This window comes from Macaca mulatta, chromosome 3 (assembly GCF_049350105.2).
Source record: "Macaca mulatta isolate MMU2019108-1 chromosome 3, T2T-MMU8v2.0, whole genome shotgun sequence".
In the NCBI taxonomy this organism is placed as follows: Eukaryota; Metazoa; Chordata; class Mammalia; order Primates; family Cercopithecidae; genus Macaca; species Macaca mulatta.
In genome coordinates, this window is record NC_133408.1 from 43,679,690 (window position 1) to 43,698,250 (window position 18,561).

An 18,561-nucleotide genomic window follows, 5' to 3' on the forward strand; every position below is an offset into this window, starting at 1 on the left:
GACTGGCCAGGCGCAGTGGCTCAGGCCTGTAATCAGAGCACTTTGGGAAGCCAAGGTGGGCGGACCACGAGGTCAGGAGTTCAAGACCAGCCTGGCCAACACGGTGAAACCCTGTCTCTACTAAAAATACAAAAATTAGCCAGACATTGGTGGAGCACACCTGTAATCCCAGCTATTCAGGAGGTTGAGGCAGGAGAATTGCTTGGACCCAGGAGGCAGAGGTTGCAGTGAGCCAAGATCACGCCACTGGACTCCAGCCCAGGTGACAGAGCAAGACTCCATCTCAAAAATAAAATAAGAATACAAAAATTAGCGGGGCATGGTGGCAGGTGCCTGTAGTCCCAGCTACTTGGCAGGCTGGGGCAGAAGAATTGCTTGAACCCAGAAGGCGAATGTTGCAGTGACCTGAGAGGGCACCACTGAACTCCAGCCTGGGTGACAGAGCAAAACTCTTGTCTCAAAAAAAAAAAAAAAGACTAAGATGGTTGATTTAAAAAAAAAAAAAAAAAGTGGGTGGGAGCATGGAACATAGAGTCATATAGTCACATTTGTTTGGATGTTAAAAAAAAAAAAAAAACTAACAGTGGCCGGGTGCAGTGGCTCATGCCTATAATCCCAGCACTTTGGGAGGCCGAGGCGGGCAAATCACCAGAGGTTAGGAGTTTGAGACCAGCCTGGCCAACATGGTGAAACCCCATCTTACTAAAAATACAAAAATTAGCCAGTTGTGGTGGCATGCACCTGTCATCTCAGCTACTCGGGAGGCTGAGGCAGGAGAATCACTTGAACCCGGGAGATGGAGGTTGCAGTGAGCAGAGACCGTGCCATTGCACTCCAGCCTGGGTGACAGAACGAAGCTCCATCTCAAAAAATAATAATAATAAAATAAACAACTTTCTTACAATCAAAATAAAAGATCACATCCTATCTAGTTTCTGCAACTTCTCTTTGGGATGAATAGACTGTGAATTATTTTTTGTTTTACCAGATCTATGATAGGTATGATTTTATTGATTATTTTTTTGAGACGGTTGTGCTCTTGTTGCCCAGGCTGGAGTGCAATGGTGCGATCGCAGCTCACTATGACCTCTGCCTCCCGGATTCGAGTGATTCTCCTGCCCCAGCCTCCCAAGTAACTGGGACTACAGGCACACGCCACCACACACAGCTAATTTTTGTATGTTTACTCGAGACGGGGTTTCACCATGTTGGCCAGGCTCTTCTGGAACGCCTGACCTCAAGTGATCCACCCACGTCAGCCTCCTGAAGTGGACTGACTGATTGATTGATTGACTGATTGATTGATTGACTGAGACAGAGTTTCACTCTGTTGCCCAGACTGGAGGGCAGAGGCACGATCATACCTCACGGTAGCTTTCAACTCCTGGACTCAAACAGTCCTCCCACCTCATATCACTGCACTCCAGCCCAGGCGACAGAGCAAGACTGTGTCTCAAAAAAAATTAAAAAAAATAAAATAAATAGGCCGGGTGCGGTGGCTCAAGCCTGTAATCCCAGCACTTTGGGAGGCCGAGGCGGGCGGATCACAAGGTCAGGAGATCGAGACCACAGTGAAACCCCGTCTCTACTAAAAATACAAAAAATTAGCCGGGCGCGGTGGCGGGCGCCTGTAGTCCCAGCTACTCAGGAGGCTGAGGCAGGAGAATGGCGGGAACCCGGGAGGCGGAGCTTGCAGTGAGCCGAGATTGCGCCACTGCACTCCAGCCTGGGCAACAGCGTGAGACTCCGTCTCAAAAAAAAAAAATAAAATAAAAATAAAAATAAAATAAAATAAAATAAATAAATAAAAATAAAATCTGGGAAAAGGGGGAGAGAGGGAGGGAGGGGAGCAATGGTGGAGAAACTACCTATTGGGTACTATGTTCACTATTTGGGTGATGAGTTCACTGGAAGTCCAAACCCCCCAGATTACACAATACACCCATGCACAAAAGCTGCACAGGTACCTCTTAAATTTTTTGTTTTTTTTTTGAGATGGAGTCTTAGTCTGTCGCCCAGTCTGGACTGCAGTGGCACGATCTCAGCTCACTGCAACCTCTGCCTCCCGGGTTCAAGTGATTCTCCCGCCTCAGCCTCCCAAGTAGCTGGGATTACAGGTGCCACTCACTATGCCCAGCTAAATTTTGTATTTTTAGTAGAGACGAGGTTTCACCATGTTGGGCAGGCTGGTCTCAAACTCCTGACCTCAGGTGATCTGCCCGCCTTGGACTCCCAAAATGCTGGGATTATAGGCATGAGCTACTGCACCTGGCCCTCCTGAATCTTCTTTTTTTTTTTTTTTTTTTTTTTGGGACGGAGTCTCGCTCTGTCACCCAGGCTGGAGTGCAGTGGCCGGATCTCAGCTCACTGCAAGCTCCGCCTCCCGGGTTCCCGCCATTCTCCTGCCTCAGCCTCCCGAGTAGCTGGGACTACAGGCGCCCGCCACCTCGCCCGGCTAGCTTTTTGTATTTTTTTAGTAGAGACGGTGTTTCACCGTGTTAGCCAGGATGGTCTCGATCTCCTGACCTCGTGATCCGCCCGTCTCGGCCTCCCAAAGTGCTGGGATTACAGGCTTGAGCCACCGCGCCCAGCCTCTCCTGAATCTTTTTAAAAAACAAGTCTAGGAAAAGACATGAGAGAGAGGGAGGGAGGGAGGGAGGGAGGGAGGGAGGGAGGGAGGGAGGGAAAGAAGGAAGGAAGGAAGGAAGGAAGGAAGGAAGGAAGGAAGGAAGGAAGGAAGGAAGGAAGGAAGGAAGGAAGGAAGGAAAACAAAAAAGAGGTCACCAGAAACCCTCCCATCTAGAAGAAATGGTGTTAATTACCACACAGTGCCTTAAAGAAATGCAGGTTAAATCTCTCATAGTCCTGGAGATCAGAAGTCCGAGACAGGGCCGGGCACGGTGGCTCAAGCCTGTAATCCCAGCACTTTGGGAGGCCAAGACGGGCGGATCACAAGGTCAGGAGATCGAGACCATCCTGGCTAACCCAGTGAAACCCCGTCTCTACTAAAAAATACAAAAAACTAGCCGGGCGAGGTGGCGGGCGCCTGTAGTCCTGGCTACTCGGGAGGCTGAGGCAGGAGAATGGCGTGAACCCGGGAGGCGGAGCTTGCAGTGAGCTGAAATCTGGCCACTGCACTCCAGCCTGGGTGACAGAGCGAGACTCCGTCTCAAAAAAAAAAAAAAAAAAAAAAGTCCGAGACAGGTCTCTGGGCTCAGGTCAAGTGCAGGCCATGCTCCTCCTGGAGGTGCTGGGGGAAGATCCCCTTTCCTGGCCTTTACCAGCTTCTAGAATCCACCTGTGCTCCTTGGCTGGAGGTCCTCCCTCCAGCAACCGCCCGTGTTTCTCCCCCGCCAGCCCTCAGCTCTTCCTCTCCTGCCTCCAGGGCCCTGGTGATTTGACTGAGCCACCAGGATAATCCCACAGCCTCTCCACATCTCAAGGTCGGCGATTAGCAACTTCCATTCCCCTCTGCCACCGAACCCACAAACATGGGATCTGGGGACCGGGACATGGACATCTCTGGGGGTCATTATTCTGCCTCCACAGCCGGTCACAGCACTGCTATGCCATGACCCAGCCAAGGCCTGTGCAGGAGGCAGGAGGGAGGCAGGAGTCTGGGACTCCTTGGGGTAACAAAGGTTGCAGCTATGACCGTGAACCTCAATCCCGGATGCAGCCAGCTGGAGGTCACCCCATCTCTGGACACAAAAGCAAACTCAGGGGGCTTGTGGGGAATGACTGCTCAACATAATTTACATCAATTTAAATGTACAGGCAGTGGCTCACTCCTGTAATCCCAGCACTTCGGGAGGCCAAGGCGGGCGGATCACCTGAGGTCAGGAGTTCGAGACCAGCCTGGCCATCACGGCAAAACCCTGTCTCGATTAAAACTAAAAAAATTAGCCGGGTGTGGTGGCGGGTGCCTGTAATTCCAGCAACTGAGGAGGCTCAGGCAGGAGAATCACTTGAACCTGGGAGGCGGAGGTTGCAGTGAGCCAAGATCATGCCACTGCACCCCAGCCTGGGAGGCAGAGTCTCCAAAAAATAAAATAAAATAAATCAGGGAACTTTGCAAATAAAAATACCCTTTTGGGCAGCAGCTGAGAGCTGTTCTGCCTGTTTCGAGGGCCAGATCACGCCGGGGAAAGACGCTAAGGTCACACCTGATACACAGCTCCGCCTCTGGGGTCCTCAAAGCTCCTACCCATCGTAAAAATATTAATCCTCTGCTCTAGTCATTTCAACTAACGAAAGTCTCTTCCAAAGAAACAATCCTAAAGATAGAAAAACACCAGTCTAAGGAGATGGGAGCTTCTTTCCTTTGGAGACTGACTCATTGGAGACAACCTACTTGTCTGACAGCAGAAAGAGCTTCAGACAGCAAAGCCCTGTCGTTAAAATGATGGAGGAATCCAAGAGGCCACACTCTGTGTGTGAGCAGAAAAGCAGGACGTGAAATCCAATGATTGCAGTCTCGAACTTTTTTTTTTTTTTTTTTGAGATGGAATCTTGCTCTGTCGCCCAGGCTGGAGTGCAGTGGCGCCATCCTGGCTCACTGCAAGCTCCGCCTCCCGGGTTCACGCCATTCTCTTCCCTCAGCCTCCCGAGAAGCTGGAACTACAGGCGCCCACCACCATGCCCAGCTAATTTTTGTTGTTTTTTTGATTCTTTTTTTTTTTTTTTTTTTTGAGACGGAGTCTCGCTGTGTCACCCAGGTTGGAGTGCAGTGGTGCAATCTCGGCTCACTGCAAGCTCCGCCTCCCGGTTTCAAGCAATTCTCCTGCCTCAGCCTCCCGAATAGCTGGGACTACAGGCGTGCACCACCACACCGAGCTAATTTTTTTGTATTTTTAGTACAGACGGGGTTTCACTGTGTTAGCCAGGATGGTCTCCATCTCCTGACCTTGTGATCCACCCACCTTGGCCTCCCAAAGTGCTGGGATTACAGGCCTGAGCCACAGCGCCCGGCCCTGTTTTTGTATTTTCAGTAAAGATGGGATTTCACTGTATTAGCCAGGATGGCCTCGATCTCCTGACCTCATGATCCGCCCGCCTCAGCCTCCCAAAGTGCTGGGATTACAGGCGTGAGCCACCACACCCGGCCACCTCAGACATTTTTTAAGACCCTAGAACAAAGACTGGAAAGACGTTTACTGAAATATTAACGGATGCACTGCAGGGCGGGTGAGAACGTGGGTGTGGACTATCTTTTCCCTCTGTTCTACTTTTCTGAAATTTTCACATGTTCTGGAAAAGGAACATAATAAAACTAAGTTTACCTCTTTTTATATTTATTTAGTTAGTGAGTTATTGAGACAGCGTCTTGCTCTGTTGCCCAGGTTGGAGTGCAGTGGTGATCTCAGCTCACTGCAGACACAAACTCCTGGGCTCAAGTGATCCTCCCACCTCAGCCTCCCAAGTAGCTGAGACTACAGATGCACACCACTATGATAGGCTAACTTTTTAGTTTTTGTAGAGACAAGGGTCTCACTGTGTTGCCCAGGCTGATCTCAAATTCCTGGCCTCACGTGATCCTCCCATCTCAGCCTCCCAAAGTGCTGGGATTACAGGCATGAGCCACCGTGCCAGGGCCTAAGTTCACCTTTAATCGAACTGGTTGTGTTCACTGCTAGGTTTATAAAATTAATCGAGTCCCTTTGTTTGGTGTGTGAACGTGTGTGTGAATTTAGTAAGAGTGTGTGGTGTTTGGGTGTGATGAGACATAGAGACTGTGTGTGAGCAGTGGGGGTTATGTGTGTCTGCATCTGTGTGGACATGTCTGAGTGACTATGTATGCGGAATGTGTGTAAGAATGAATTATAGGTGGACTCTGTGGCTCACACCTGTAATCCCAGCACTTTGGGAGGCCGAGGCTGGCGGATCACGAGGTCAGGAGAGCGAGACCATCCTGGCTAACATGGTGAAACATCATCTCTACTACAAATACAAAAATAAGCCGGGCGTGGTGGCGGGCACCTGTAGTCCCAGCTACTCGGGAGGCTGAGGCAGAATGGCGTGAACCCGGGAGGCGGAGCTTGCAGTGAGCCGATATCACACCACTGCACTCCAGCCTGGGCGACACAGCGAGACCCCGTCTCAAAAAAAAAAAGAATGTGAGTTATGTGAGCATGTGTGTGCTACATGAGTGAACATGGGCGTGTGTGTGTAAATGAGCACATTGGTACGTGTGCACGTGAGTGTGAATGCGTGAGCTATCCGTGTGTGGGTGAGTGAATGTGTGGGGTATATGTGCAAATCCACACAGGTGCTGTGTGATAAGAATGTGTGTGCTGTGGGTGAGTGCAAGTGTGCAAGGGTGTGCATATAGGAAGCTCCATGTGTGCATGTGAATGTGGGAGAATGCCGTGGAAAGCATGGGGTGTCTGTGTAAGTGGCGTGCGTGTGGGGTGAGCAGAGGTGTGTCTGTGTGGCTGGGGTGGAGGTGTGGACTCAAGTGGATTTTGCAAGAGTTGTAGAAGTGTGAGCACTGGTGGAACTGTGTGTGTGTGATATGGGTGTGACATGGGAGAAGATTTGTGAGCCTGAGTGTGAGTGTGCAGGTGTGAGTGTGTGTGTGGGTGTGGTGTGTGTGTGAATAAACGTCCGTGTGTGAATGTCAGAGTGTGGGGTGCCACAAAACCCGAGAACCAGGAACCCTGGGAAACCTGCAGTTCCGAGCTGCCCAGAGAAACCGCAGGAAAGGCCTGGCCAGCAAGTCACCATTCCTGGCTCCTGAGTGTCACCACGGCCAACCTTCCACAGGGCAGGCAGACACAAGACACACCACACAAGAGGAAGGGGAGACCCCAAGCCCCTTCCAGAAAGGCCTCTCTGGCCCCCGGCCGAGAGGCTGCCCCTCCCCTTCCCGGGGGGGCACACCCACTTCCCAGGCTTGGAACACAGCAGAGTGGCCCCGGCACCTGTGAAAGGAAAAAGGTGACATCCTTTGCTCTCCCAGCACAGCTGGCTGGCAGCTCTCCTCCTTCACCCAAGGCCTGGAGATGGCCGTGGCTGAGAAAGGCTCGCCGGGTTCCCAGGCTGCTCCAGAGACATCCCTGTGTCCTTGCCAATGGTGTCTGAGCAGGGCCTCCCCTCCCTCATCTGTGCAGAGCAGAGGCCCAGCATGCAGCATCTCGCCCAGGCTCTATAACCATGCGACACACTAACCACCACTAGCTGTGTGGCCTTGAGCAGGCAGCTGACCCCCGGGCGCCCCCACTTCATCTGCAAAGCAAGGGTCACGGCACACCGTGGCTCCGAAGCTAGGATTCCGTCACGCCACCTCCACTATCCTGCAAGTTCTACGCCCGCAATAAATCAATCAGCTGTGCAGGGCTCCTGGGGGCAGCCAAAGCCTCTCAAGCTAGCTGTTCCGAGCACCCTCCTCCAGCCACGACTCCCGAGGCCTCCAGTGCAAACCCTTAGAACACACAGGGCTGGGCTTTTTCTTTTTTTCTTTCTTTTTTTTTTTCTTTTCTTTTCTTTTTTTTTTTTTTTTTGAGACAGAGTTTTGCTCTTTTTGCCCAGGCTGGAGTGCAATGGTGCAATCTCGGCTCACTGCAACCTCCGCCTCCCGGGTTGACACCATTCTCCTGCCTCAGCCTCCCTAGTAGCTGGGACTACAGGCGCCCGCCACCACATCTGGCTAATTTTTTGTATTTTTAGTAGAGACGGGGTTTCACCGTGTTAGCCAGGATGGTCTCCATCTCCTGACCTCGTGATCCGCCCACCTCAGCCTCCCAAAGTGCTGGGATTACAGGCGTGAGCCACCGCACCCAGCTGAGGCCATTTTGATTTTATTTTAAAGTCTTGCCACATGGACAACGGCCAGGGGGCTTCACACATTCAGTCGACTCCAGGTACAGACCCCTGATCTTTTCAGGGTTCTTCACATGTTCTGGCCTCCCTGGCACAGTGCCCCTCACAAAACAGGGGCATCACGGCTAGGCGCAGTGGTTCACACCTGTAATCCCAGCACTTTGGGAGGCTGAGGCGGGAGGATTTCTTGAGCTCAGGAGTTTGAGACCAGCCTGGGCAACACAGTAAGACCCTGTGTGGTGTGGTGGGGCGCACCTACAGTCCCAGCTCCTCGGGAGGCTGGGGCAGGAAGACCACTCAAGCCCAGGAGGCCGAGGCTGCAGTGAACTAGGATGACGCCACTGCACTTCAGCCTGGGTGACCGAGCAAGACCCTGTCTCAAAACAAAAATGAAAGCAGGAGCATCAGCTCAGGAGGCGTGTGGGAAAACACAAGTTCCCCCAGATCTGGGCTGAAGCTGCTGCCCCCACCACACCCCCAGCACACCCCTCGGCAAGGCCAAGGCCAACACCAACAGGCCCAGTGCACTATGACACACTTTCTAAAACTGGTCACATGACCTCCCACCCCAAGAGGTCTTCTGCAATGACAGCTCAACACTCATTCTGGCAAGTGGGGGATCTGTGCCCCATCTCTTGAATGTGGCAGCTTCTGGGACTGCCTTGGTCGACAGTGTGTGGAAGTGATACCATGTGACAGCCAAAGCCAGGGCCCATCCTTCTGGTTTTCTGGAGATGCTTGCTCTTGGGACCCAACTGCCATGCTGTGAGGAAGCCCAACTAGCCTAGGTAGAGAGACGACATGGAGAGACCACATGGAGAGGCCACATAGAGAGACCACATGGGAGAGGTCTCATGGACAGGCCACATGAGGCCGCGTGACAAAGCCACATGGAGAGGTCTCATGGACAGGCCACATGAGGCCACATGGAAGTGTTCCAGCCAGCCACGGGCCCTACTGAGGTCCAGGTCAACACCAGCATTGACCACTAGACCTGTGAGTAAAGATGCTTCCAGGAGACCAGTCCCCAACTGCTGAGTCACTGCGGCAGAGGCTCCAGACATGGTAGAACAGACAAGTCGTAGTGCCGTCCCCTGTGCAAACACCTGCCCTGGAGAAGCCGTGAGCACCTCACAGTGGCCGTTCTGGACCCTGAACTTGGGAGTGCCTTGTTATGTACAAGATGGAATGTTGTTGGCTATTGCTCAGCCTTGGCGCCTCCTCTCCCCGCTTGCCTGCTGCTGTAATGACAGTCTCAAGTGTGTCTCTGAAGGAAGGGCTCCTGGGCTTCCTCGCTGCATGCATTCCCATCCTCTCTCCCCTGATGCAGCCACTGGCATCAGCGGCACAGTGGATCTGCCCCCACCCACTGCCCAATTCCCCAGCACCGACCCAGCCAGACACGAGACATCACCAGGGGGCAGTGGGTGCATGTCAACTGCAGGCAATGGCTCAATGCTGGGCAGGATGGGAGGCTCCCGGCCCTATGTCGCCATTTCTGCCAGGGAAACACCATCACCTCAAGGACCAAGCCAGAAGGAGGTATTGCTGAGTCCCCAGTTCATGTGAGGGGCCCCATCGTGGCCACTACGTTCTGCAGCAGCCCTGTCCCCATCTGGACTCTGGTCCCTCCTCCCACCTCCTGCCCCACTCAGGACCAAGCCTCTTCCCAGAGGCCAGGACAGGCAAAGGAGGTCTCTGCTCCAAACTGACACAGCAAATAAACCAGCCTCAAGAGCACACGTGCCGGGTGCAGTGGCTCATGCCTGTAATCCCAGCGCTTTGGGAGATTGAGGTGGGTGGATCACCTGAGGTCAGGAGTTCAAGACCAGCATGACCAACATGGTGAAACACTATCTCTACTAAAAACCCAAAAAATAGCTGGTCATTGTGGCACATGCCTATTATCCCAGCTACTCAGAAGGCTGAGGCAGGAGAATCCCTTGAAGTCAGGAGGCAGAGGTTGCAGTGAGCCGAAACTGCGCCACCGCACTCCAGTCTGGGCGACAGAATGGAACTCCACCTCAAAAGAAAAAAAAAAAAGCACATGTACTGCAGATTCCACTCTTTTTTTAGGTGGAGTCTCGCTGTTACCCAGGCTGCTGGAGGGCAGTGGTGCAGTCTTGGCTTACTGCAGTCTCCACCTCCCAGGTTCAAGCGATTCTCCTCCCTCAGCCTCCTAAGTAGCTGGGACTACAGGCACACGCCACACCACGCCTGGCTAATTTTTGTACTTTTTGTAGAGACGGGGTTTCACCATGTTGGTCAGGCTGGTCTCAAACCCCTGACCTCAGGTGATCCACCAGCCTCGGCCTCTCCAAGTGCTGGGATTACAGGCGTGAGCCACTGTGCCCAGCCCAGATTCCACTCTATCGGGGCACCCAGAGGAGTCAAACTCATAGAGACGGGAAGTAGAATGGTGGGTGCCTGGGGCTGAGGGAGGGGCTGGGGAGTGAATGTTTAATGGGGACACAGTTTCAGTTGCAGATGAGAAAGTTCTAGAAGCGGATGGTGGTAATGGCTGCACAACACTGTGATGTGCTTAATGCCACTGAACTGTGCAGTTCATTTTTTTTCTTTTTTGAGACGGAGTCTCGCTCTGTCGCTTAGGCTAGAGTGCAGTGGCGTGATCTTGGCTCACTGCAAGCTCTGCCTCCCGGGTTCACGCCATTCTCCAGCCTCAGCCTCCCAAATAGCTGGGACTACAGGCACCCGCCACCACGCCCAGCTAATTTTTTGTACTTTTAGTAGAGACGGGGTTTCACCGTGTTAGCCAGGATGGTCTCGATCTCCTGGCCTCGTGATCCACCCACCTCGGCCTCCCGAAGTGCTGGGATTACAGGCGTGAGCCATCGCGCCCAGCCAGTTCATTTTTTTTCTGAGACAGGGTCTCACTCTATCGCCCAGGCTGGAGTGCAGTGGTGCAATCATGGCTCACTGCAACATTGACTTCCCAGGCTCAAGCAATGCTTCTGCCTCAGCCTCCCCCCAAATAGCTGGGACCACAGACAGTCGTGCGCCTCCATGCCCAGCTAATTTTTGTACTTTTTATAGAGACAAGGTCTGACTATGTTACCCAGGCTGCTCTCAAACTCCTCAGCACAAGTGATGTTTCTGCCTTGATCTCCCAAAGTGCTGGGATTACGAGTATGAGCCACCGCCTCCCGCTTGAACTATGCACTTTATTTTTTTTTTTTTCTTCAAAAAAACCCTCTGCTGGCAAATTACGCACTTTAAAATGGTTAAGATGGGCCAGGCCTGGCGGCTCATGCCTGTCATCCCAGCACTTTGGGAGGCCGAGGCAGGTGGATCACTTGAGGTCAGGAGTTTGAGACCAGCCTGGTCAACACGGCGAAATCTTGTCTCTACTGAAAATTTTTTTTTTTTTTTTTTTTTTTTTTTTGAGACGGAGTCTCGCTCTGTCGCCCAGGCTGGAGTGCAGTGGCGCGATCTCGGCTCACTGCAAGCTCCGCCTCCCGGGTTCATGCCATTCTCCTGCCTCAGCCTCCCGAGTAGCTGGGACTACAGGCGCCCACAACCGCGCCCGGCTAATTTTTTGTATTTTTAGTAGAGACGGGGTTTCACCGTGGTCTCGATCTCCTGACCTTGTGATCCGCCCGCCTCGGCCGAAAATATTTTAAAAATTAGCCAGGCATGGTGGTGGGTGCCTGTAATCCCAGCTACTCAGGGGACTGAGGCAGGAGAAACGCTTTAACTCAGGAGGCAGAGGTTGCAGTGAGCCATCACACCACTGCCCTCCAGCCTGGGCAACAGAGCAAGACTCTATCTCAAAAAATGATAATAAAATAGAATGAACAAGGCTGAGGCTGTTTCCACAGCCTCGGGGGAACACCTAAGCTGACTCGGCCCTGCCTGCCTTCAGCCAGTTACCACTTTTGCCGTCTGAGCTGCCACCAGACCACAGGGAGGCTTTTGCAGTGTGCAGCCTGTACAACCATGCCAGTGCACCTGCACTGCTCCCTGCCAGGCCCATCCTGACCTACGCAGCCTCCTCGCTCACCTTTGGCCTCCCCAGCCCAAGGCTGTCTCAGCTGTCACCTCCTGATGCCCCCTGGGGAGTGTGTGCCCCTCTGCTCCCCACTTTGGGTCTTGTGTCTCCATCCACACACCTCTGTTTCAGACAACCTGCACCCCACCCAAGCACAGCACCCACCCCCCACCATCTGAAGTGAACGAAGCCACCAGCCTCGGGCCCAAGGAAGGGGTTGTAGGTAAGAGGTCAAAGCGTCCCTGCTGGAAGGAGCACACAGCTGCCTGGCTTTCTAAATCAAGTCCATTTTATTTGAAATTTTCCACATGCCACACATGTACATGAAAATTCCCATCCAGAAGGTAGTTTGCTACAGGGAACACCAAAGTCAGGAGCAGGCATCACCGTGAGACGCCATGGGGGCAAGTCAGCGGGACGGGGACAGGGAGGTTGGTCATCAAAAGGCAGGTAATGCATGTAGGGTCATTTAGCACCTGGTCATGAGATATGGCAAGACCCCCGGGGCCAGGGAAAGGTCTCGCCTTAAAAACACGTGGAGCTCTGCTGTCTCTGGGCAGTCTCACGCGGATGGGCAATGCTCAGAGGGTGGCGAAGGGGCTGGAGGGAGGTACCACCAGCGGCTGCAGGGGAGGGGCACACACACACACAGGCACGCACGTGCTTGCCCGTGAACACCCCCCGGCACACACACACCCTTGCACACTCCCCACCCTCTGCCCCGGACACATCAACAACACAGCGGTCCAGGCTCTGGCTCACTCCCTGGGAGGCTTCTGTGGCCAGGGTTCCCCCGGCAGGTCTGGCGGCAACAGCTTGGAGAAAAGCCTCCCAGGACCAACCCTCATTCCCAGGTCCACTGGTCTGGGGCGGGAGTAGCCAGGTGTTCTGATCTGGGGTTTTCCTGTAAACCGACCCCTTCAGCATTTCTGCTTTATTTTTTGTTTTTTTGAGACAGGGTATTTCTCTGTGGCCCAGGGTCGAGGGCAATGGTGTGATCTTGGCTCACTGCAACCTCCAACTCCTGGCCTTAAGCAACCTCCTGTCTCAGCCTCCTGAGTAGCTGGGACCACAGGCACACGTACAATGCCCAGCTAACTTGTTTTTAAATTTTATGTAGAGATAGACTCTCACTATGTTGCCCAGGCTGGTCTCGAACTCCTGGGCTCAAGCAATCCTCCTGCCCCAGCCTCCCAAAGTGCTGGGATGACAGGCTTGAGCCACTGCGCCCGGCCCCTCCCATGTTTCTTGAAGGAGCTTGAGAGAGTAGAGGAGCCCTGATAACAGCTGGCCCGAGTCACGGCCACCACGGCGTTCCTCAGTGTCTGTGGGGTTTGTGTTCATCATGCCCAGTAGATCTAGAAACTTCTAACTTGAACCCACACCCCCAAGTGCAAATGAGACCCATGGCCATCATGAAGAGCCCCCCAGCGTCGTGGTCAAGGCTACCAGGAACTGGCAGCAGCGCTCTGCCCACGTCCACAGGAGGCGGTCGACGTCTCCTCTGCCTCCGGTTTAGCGGCCCCACACTTCATCGCCACACCTTGTCCATGACTTTCACAAGCTTTCTTACAAGAGCTCTGTAATGGGCCAGGCGCGGTGGCTCACGCCTGTTATCCCAGCACTTTGGGAGGCCGAGGCAAGAGGATCACTTGAGGTCAGGAGTTCAAGACCAGCCTGACCAACATGGTGCAACCCCGTCTCTACTAAGATACAAAAATTAGCCGGTCATGATGGCAGATGCCTGTAATCCTGGCTACTTGGGAGGCTGAGGTGGGAGAGTCGTTTGAACCTGTGAGGCAGAGGTTGTAGTGAGTGAGCCGAAATCATGCCACTGCACTCCAGCCTGGGGGACAAAGCAGACTCCCTCTCAAAAAAAAAAAAAACCTGTCATTTTCAGATCCTAAAACGAGCAGATAACAGGGGAAGAGGAGGTGGGAGGCTGTCACAGCACTGCCTGCTGGGAGATCAGGGTCTCCGCATCCAGGGCTCCAGCACCCTCCATCCCTGCAGGAGCACTGCTGGCACCTCCAAGGCCGGGACACTGATCTGGAGCTTCATTGGCTGGCAGGGGCCCAGCCCTCAGCTGTCGCAGCCCTACTGCTCTAGGCCTGGCCCCTCCGTGAGCCCCCCAGGCCCAAGCCTGAGCCCAGCCCCAGTCCCCTGGGCCCAAAGGCCTGTGGCTCTGGGTCCGGGCACAGGGAGTGGTTGAGGGAGGGCGCTGCTGAGCTGGCAGGCATGCCTTGTGTGTTTTTAGCGCCAGAGGAGCTCAGCCCATCCTGGCTGCAGTCCTGGGTCAAAGCAGCGAGTGTCCTCCCGCCCTGTGCACACACAGGTCCCGGGACAGCCTCTTGGAGAAGAAACGTCTCAGGCCTGTGTCCTGGCAGGGCGTCTGGGGGCAGCGGATGGCAGGGATAGGACCCGCCTCCTCTGCTGCAGAAGGAAGCAGCCCTCACCCAGCTCCCCTGGGCTGGACGGGCCCTTGAAAGCTAGAAAAGCCTCATACAGCAGAGAGGAGCACCCAAGGCCCAGAAAGGCACCTTTGCTCTGGGTCCTCAGGCTCAAGTGCCTGCCCTGGGCCACCTTCAGAAGCCTGGTGGGGCCCAGTGTTGCCTGGTGACATGGAGCAGGCAGCGGGGCAGAGGCTGCAGGACAAGGGGCTGCAGGGTCACAGGCCACAGGGCCATGGGGCCATGGGGCCGCAGGGCCAGGAGGAAGTCAGTAGAATAAATAGCAGCTAGGTCTGGGGTGAGCTGGGGGCACAGGCAGGACGGGGCAGCCAGAGAAGTAGGAGCTCTCCCTTTTAAAGAACAAAGGGATACATACCCTTTCCCCTCCACCCTCTCTCCAACCCCTCAGTCTCTCCCTCACACTCACACAGGGAAGACGTGACTCACACACGCATGCACACACAGGGCACAGGTTTACACAGGCACACACACACAGGCACACGTACACGCAGGCACGTGTGCACACACAGGGCACAGATACACGCAGGCACACGTGCACACAGGTACATGCACGCAGGCACACGTGCACACACAGGGCACAGGTACACGCATGCACACGCACGCAGTCACGGGGACAAGTGCTGACCACGCTCCTCCGGCAGGCAGCATATGGTCTGCCGCTTAACAGCCAAGCTCTGCCAATTGGGGACTATTAGGGTGGGTTCTTTTCCCAGCATCAAATGCTGCAGAATATAAATTGCAACTAACACTGGTGCCAAAATAGCACTTAGCGAAAATAAGCACGTTATTAACATCTGGTGAAGCCCATCTCGGGGGTAGCAGCAGCGGAAATTCTTGCTCCAAGTCAAAGGATGGTTGCAGGGGACACTAAAAATACAAGGTCTACTGTTTCGGGGGTGCTTTCCAAGGCACTATACCCCAGCCTCGGGAACGGCCCTTCCCCCAGTCCTGTCTATGAGTATAAATTATGCTGCTGGTTAAAACCGCTTGCTCATGAGAACAGGACACCCAGGCATGATCATACACACGCTAGGATGCATTCCTGGTGCAAACGCAATTCCCTGGCCCCAGTGGGGAATGTTCTGGAAGAAAGGAGAGGGGCGCAGAGCTGCAGCGCCCAGAGACACAGGCTCACTGAGGGTCCGGGAGACTCCCAGGCCACCTGCCTCCCTCCCGGGCCACATCCCCTTCCTGCCACACCTCAGTCTGAGAGCAAGAAGTGGTCAGTACTGGGAGGTACCACACCACCGGATCTGATCACTGCGCCTGGTGGTCTCCAGGTACCATTTTAAAGCTCTAAAGAAACGCCCAGGAAGTGTGTGTGTGGGCCGTGGGCAGCTGGTCCTGCGGCCTGCAGGTCAGGAGACGGGGCCGAGGGGTATGGCTCTCGGAGGCCATGACAGGAGGGCCAGGAGGCCTCTGGGAGGCAAAGGTGTGGTCTGGTGCTGGTCCCACCACCAGGCTCTGCTGAAATCAGCCTGCGGACCGGCCTCTCCAGCCAGGAGGCAAAGGTTCTGCACTGGGTGCAGCCTGGGGCTGGGAGAGGACCCGTGGGCTTCAGAGAGGAGGCGTTGACCCCATACATACAAGAAAGAAAGTCAGGGTGAAGTGGGAGGAGACCTCGAACCCCAGATCTGCCTGTGCCAGTGAGCAGAGGCGCCAGGGCAGTGCCAAGACTGCCATGTGGAGAGCTGGGAGGCAGCCTGCACAGGAGGGCTGTCCCTCCCTACAGCTCTGACCCCAGTTCTCCAAAGGCCTCTGGGACAAGGAGCTGCTGAGAACCATCCCCGCCCAAGGGCAGGGCCGGTGATCAGAGGCCCGGGGACAGTGTCCCCCATTTTTTAACAGCAAGGCAAATGTGAGACACCGCCCCACAGGACAGTGGACCTGTTACATGGAAACCCAGGAGGATGACGGCAGGCTGGGCAAGGAGCCCTTCACCAAGAGCGGCCAAGGCGAGCAGGACCCAACTACAGCCCCCCTCAGAAGCCACCAGCCCAGGGACAGCTCTAGGAGCGCCTGGAGGTGGAAGGCGGCAGAGGTGACCAGCGTGGCACATGGGGTTGGGCCTCGGACGCTGGGAAGGTGTCCTCATTTTTGGAATAGCTTTAATTTTTTTCTCTTTAAGAGATGGGGTATCCCTGTGTTGCCCAGGCTGGTCTCAAACTCCTCGGGTCAAGTGATCCTCCCAAAATGTACTGAATATATATATATATATATATTTTTTTTTTTTTTTGAGATGGAGTCTTGCCCTGTCGCCCAGGCTAGAGTGCAGTGGCGTGATCTCGGCTCACCGCAACCTCCACCTCCCAGGTTCAAATGATTCTCCTGCCTCAGCCTCCCGAGTAGCTGGGATTACAGGCACCCACCACCACGCCCAGCTAATTTGTGTATTTTTAGTAGAGATGGGGTTTCACCATGTTGGCCAGGGTGGTCTTGAACTCCTGACCTTGTGATCCACCCGTCTCGACCTCCCAAAGTGCTGAGATTACAGGCGTGAGCCACTGTGCCCAGCTGAATATTTTTAAAGTCTTAAATAAAGTCATTCAAAATGGGGTCCTATGATTGCTACTCCAGCCTTATGAATCCTTTCTGGGTTTTAATGTTGCACGTTATTCTAACAAAGCCGAATGTGTATCTATTTCCCCAGGAATGCACATGGACCTTCCCAGGGAAGCTGAAGGCTGTGGGGTGGGTGGGAGCAGGAGGAGACCTCTCTCATGAGAAGCGGGCCCTGCTCATTGGGCTGAAAAGCCATAGGAGAGGCTCCAACCAGCAGTCCCAACCCCAGGGGACCTCTCTGGGGCCACAGGCATCATCGGGCTAGAAAAGTCCCAGAGACATGAGTGGGCTCAAGTGTTTTCTAATGGGACGGAGAGTCCTAAGTCCGCAGCCTAAACCGGCAAGCCCTTCCCCATGTCACACTCGGCCACGCAAGGGGACACTCAGACACACGGTGACCAGCCTGGCCGACTGGACTTCAGGGGGACAGCATGTGGCCGCCCATCCGTGGGGCCCCAGTGGCAGGTGACCACAAACACGACAGCCAAGGGACACGCTTCCCAGTCAGAATGGCACGGAGTTCCGGTCCTCCAGGCCCATCGACAGGGCCCCCAGGGATTGAGGCTCAGTGTACAAACCCCCAAGCCAGGCCCCAAGGGTCAGCCTGGTTCAGCCAGCCTCCACATCGACGGTCCCCTGACCCCCCTCATGTCAACCAGAGCACATCCCCTCAACCCAAACTTCACAGAGCAACAGTTCCCATGAGAGCCGCAGAGATGCCGGGAGCCCCAGGAGCCAGGTGGGGCGTGGCCGGCCGGGAGAGAAGCCCTCTTCCTCTTGTAACAAACCAAGGGTCCCTGGTGTCCCAGGCTCCTACAGCGTCTTGAGGTGACTCAGACCGATGGGCGGCGGCTTGGCCTCTCACCACCACAGGTTCGGCGGTTCCTCGGCCACTCTGCTCTTAAATAAGGTGATCTCATCCAGGTGCACCAGAGGGACGTCCCGGATGACGTCGGTCAGGCCCTCGTGGAGCAGAGGGAAGATGACGACGTTCAATGCGGGCCGCTCGGCCTGGAAGCTGAACCAGAGACAGGTGGTCAGCGGATTACGTGGGTGGCCACGGAGGGGGCAGAGCCTGCCGGGGGAGCCCAGGAGGCACTCACACCTGCCCCTGCCACCCGGGCTCACCTGGGGCTCCCCGAGAGACCAGGCCTGCTGCGAGAGTCACCCTCTGTGTGCCTTGAGGGCCCCGTACGTGGCAGCCAGAGCTGAGGAGGAGCAGGGCAGCCGGGAACAGGCAACACGCTTCTCTCCAGGTTCAGGGGGCACCTGCTCCATGCCAGCCACGAGTATCAGAGGCCCCAGAGGCCAACCCTGCTCTGCAGATGCGGGAGAGCTGCCAGGACAGGCTGCCGTGCTCCGAGGCAGCAGAGGGACCCCACTGCAGGAGTGGCAAATTCAAGGCACCTGGCCCATGGACGTCCCACGGCCAGGACAGAGAGAAGGGACAGGTGTCCACACCCCACAGCCGCACGTGGGCCACCTCAAGGGGGTGCGACTCCCAAGTCAGTGAGGCAGCAGCAGTCACTAGGAGGAGCAGATACCAAAGCGGCTACTCGGGAAAAGCACACGCTTGACCGCATGACAAATGGCAGGTGGGCGACGCTCCCAAAGCCCCCGCCCCCAGGCGACCAGCCTGCATGCATGAAAACTCATGCACAATTGCCACGGGGTGCCCACCGAGTGCCAGGCACGGCT

At 54.9% G+C, this 18,561-nt stretch overlaps 1 protein-coding gene and 1 pseudogene across 4 annotated transcripts in view; both read right to left on the minus strand.

The window, feature by feature from the left end:
- Positions 1-18,561, minus strand: part of FBXL18 (F-box and leucine rich repeat protein 18) — a 59,641-nt gene that overhangs the window by 8,608 nt on the left and 32,472 nt on the right. For 2 of the 3 annotated variants that reach the window (XM_015133230.3, XM_077996124.1), the window contains exon 5: positions 16,884-17,881. The exons of the other annotated variant lie outside the window; for it this stretch is intronic. In XM_015133230.3, coding sequence (XP_014988716.1) covers positions 17,725-17,881 — 157 coding nt within the window. In that variant the 3' untranslated portion in view covers positions 16,884-17,724. Of the gene's footprint in view, positions 1-16,883; positions 17,882-18,561 lie in introns of those variants that run through there. 3 annotated transcript variants of the gene reach the window in all.
- Positions 14,410-16,453, minus strand: LOC114676685 (uncharacterized; annotated as a pseudogene). The gene has a single exon (XR_003727745.2). The product of XR_003727745.2 is annotated as an uncharacterized LOC114676685 (transcript).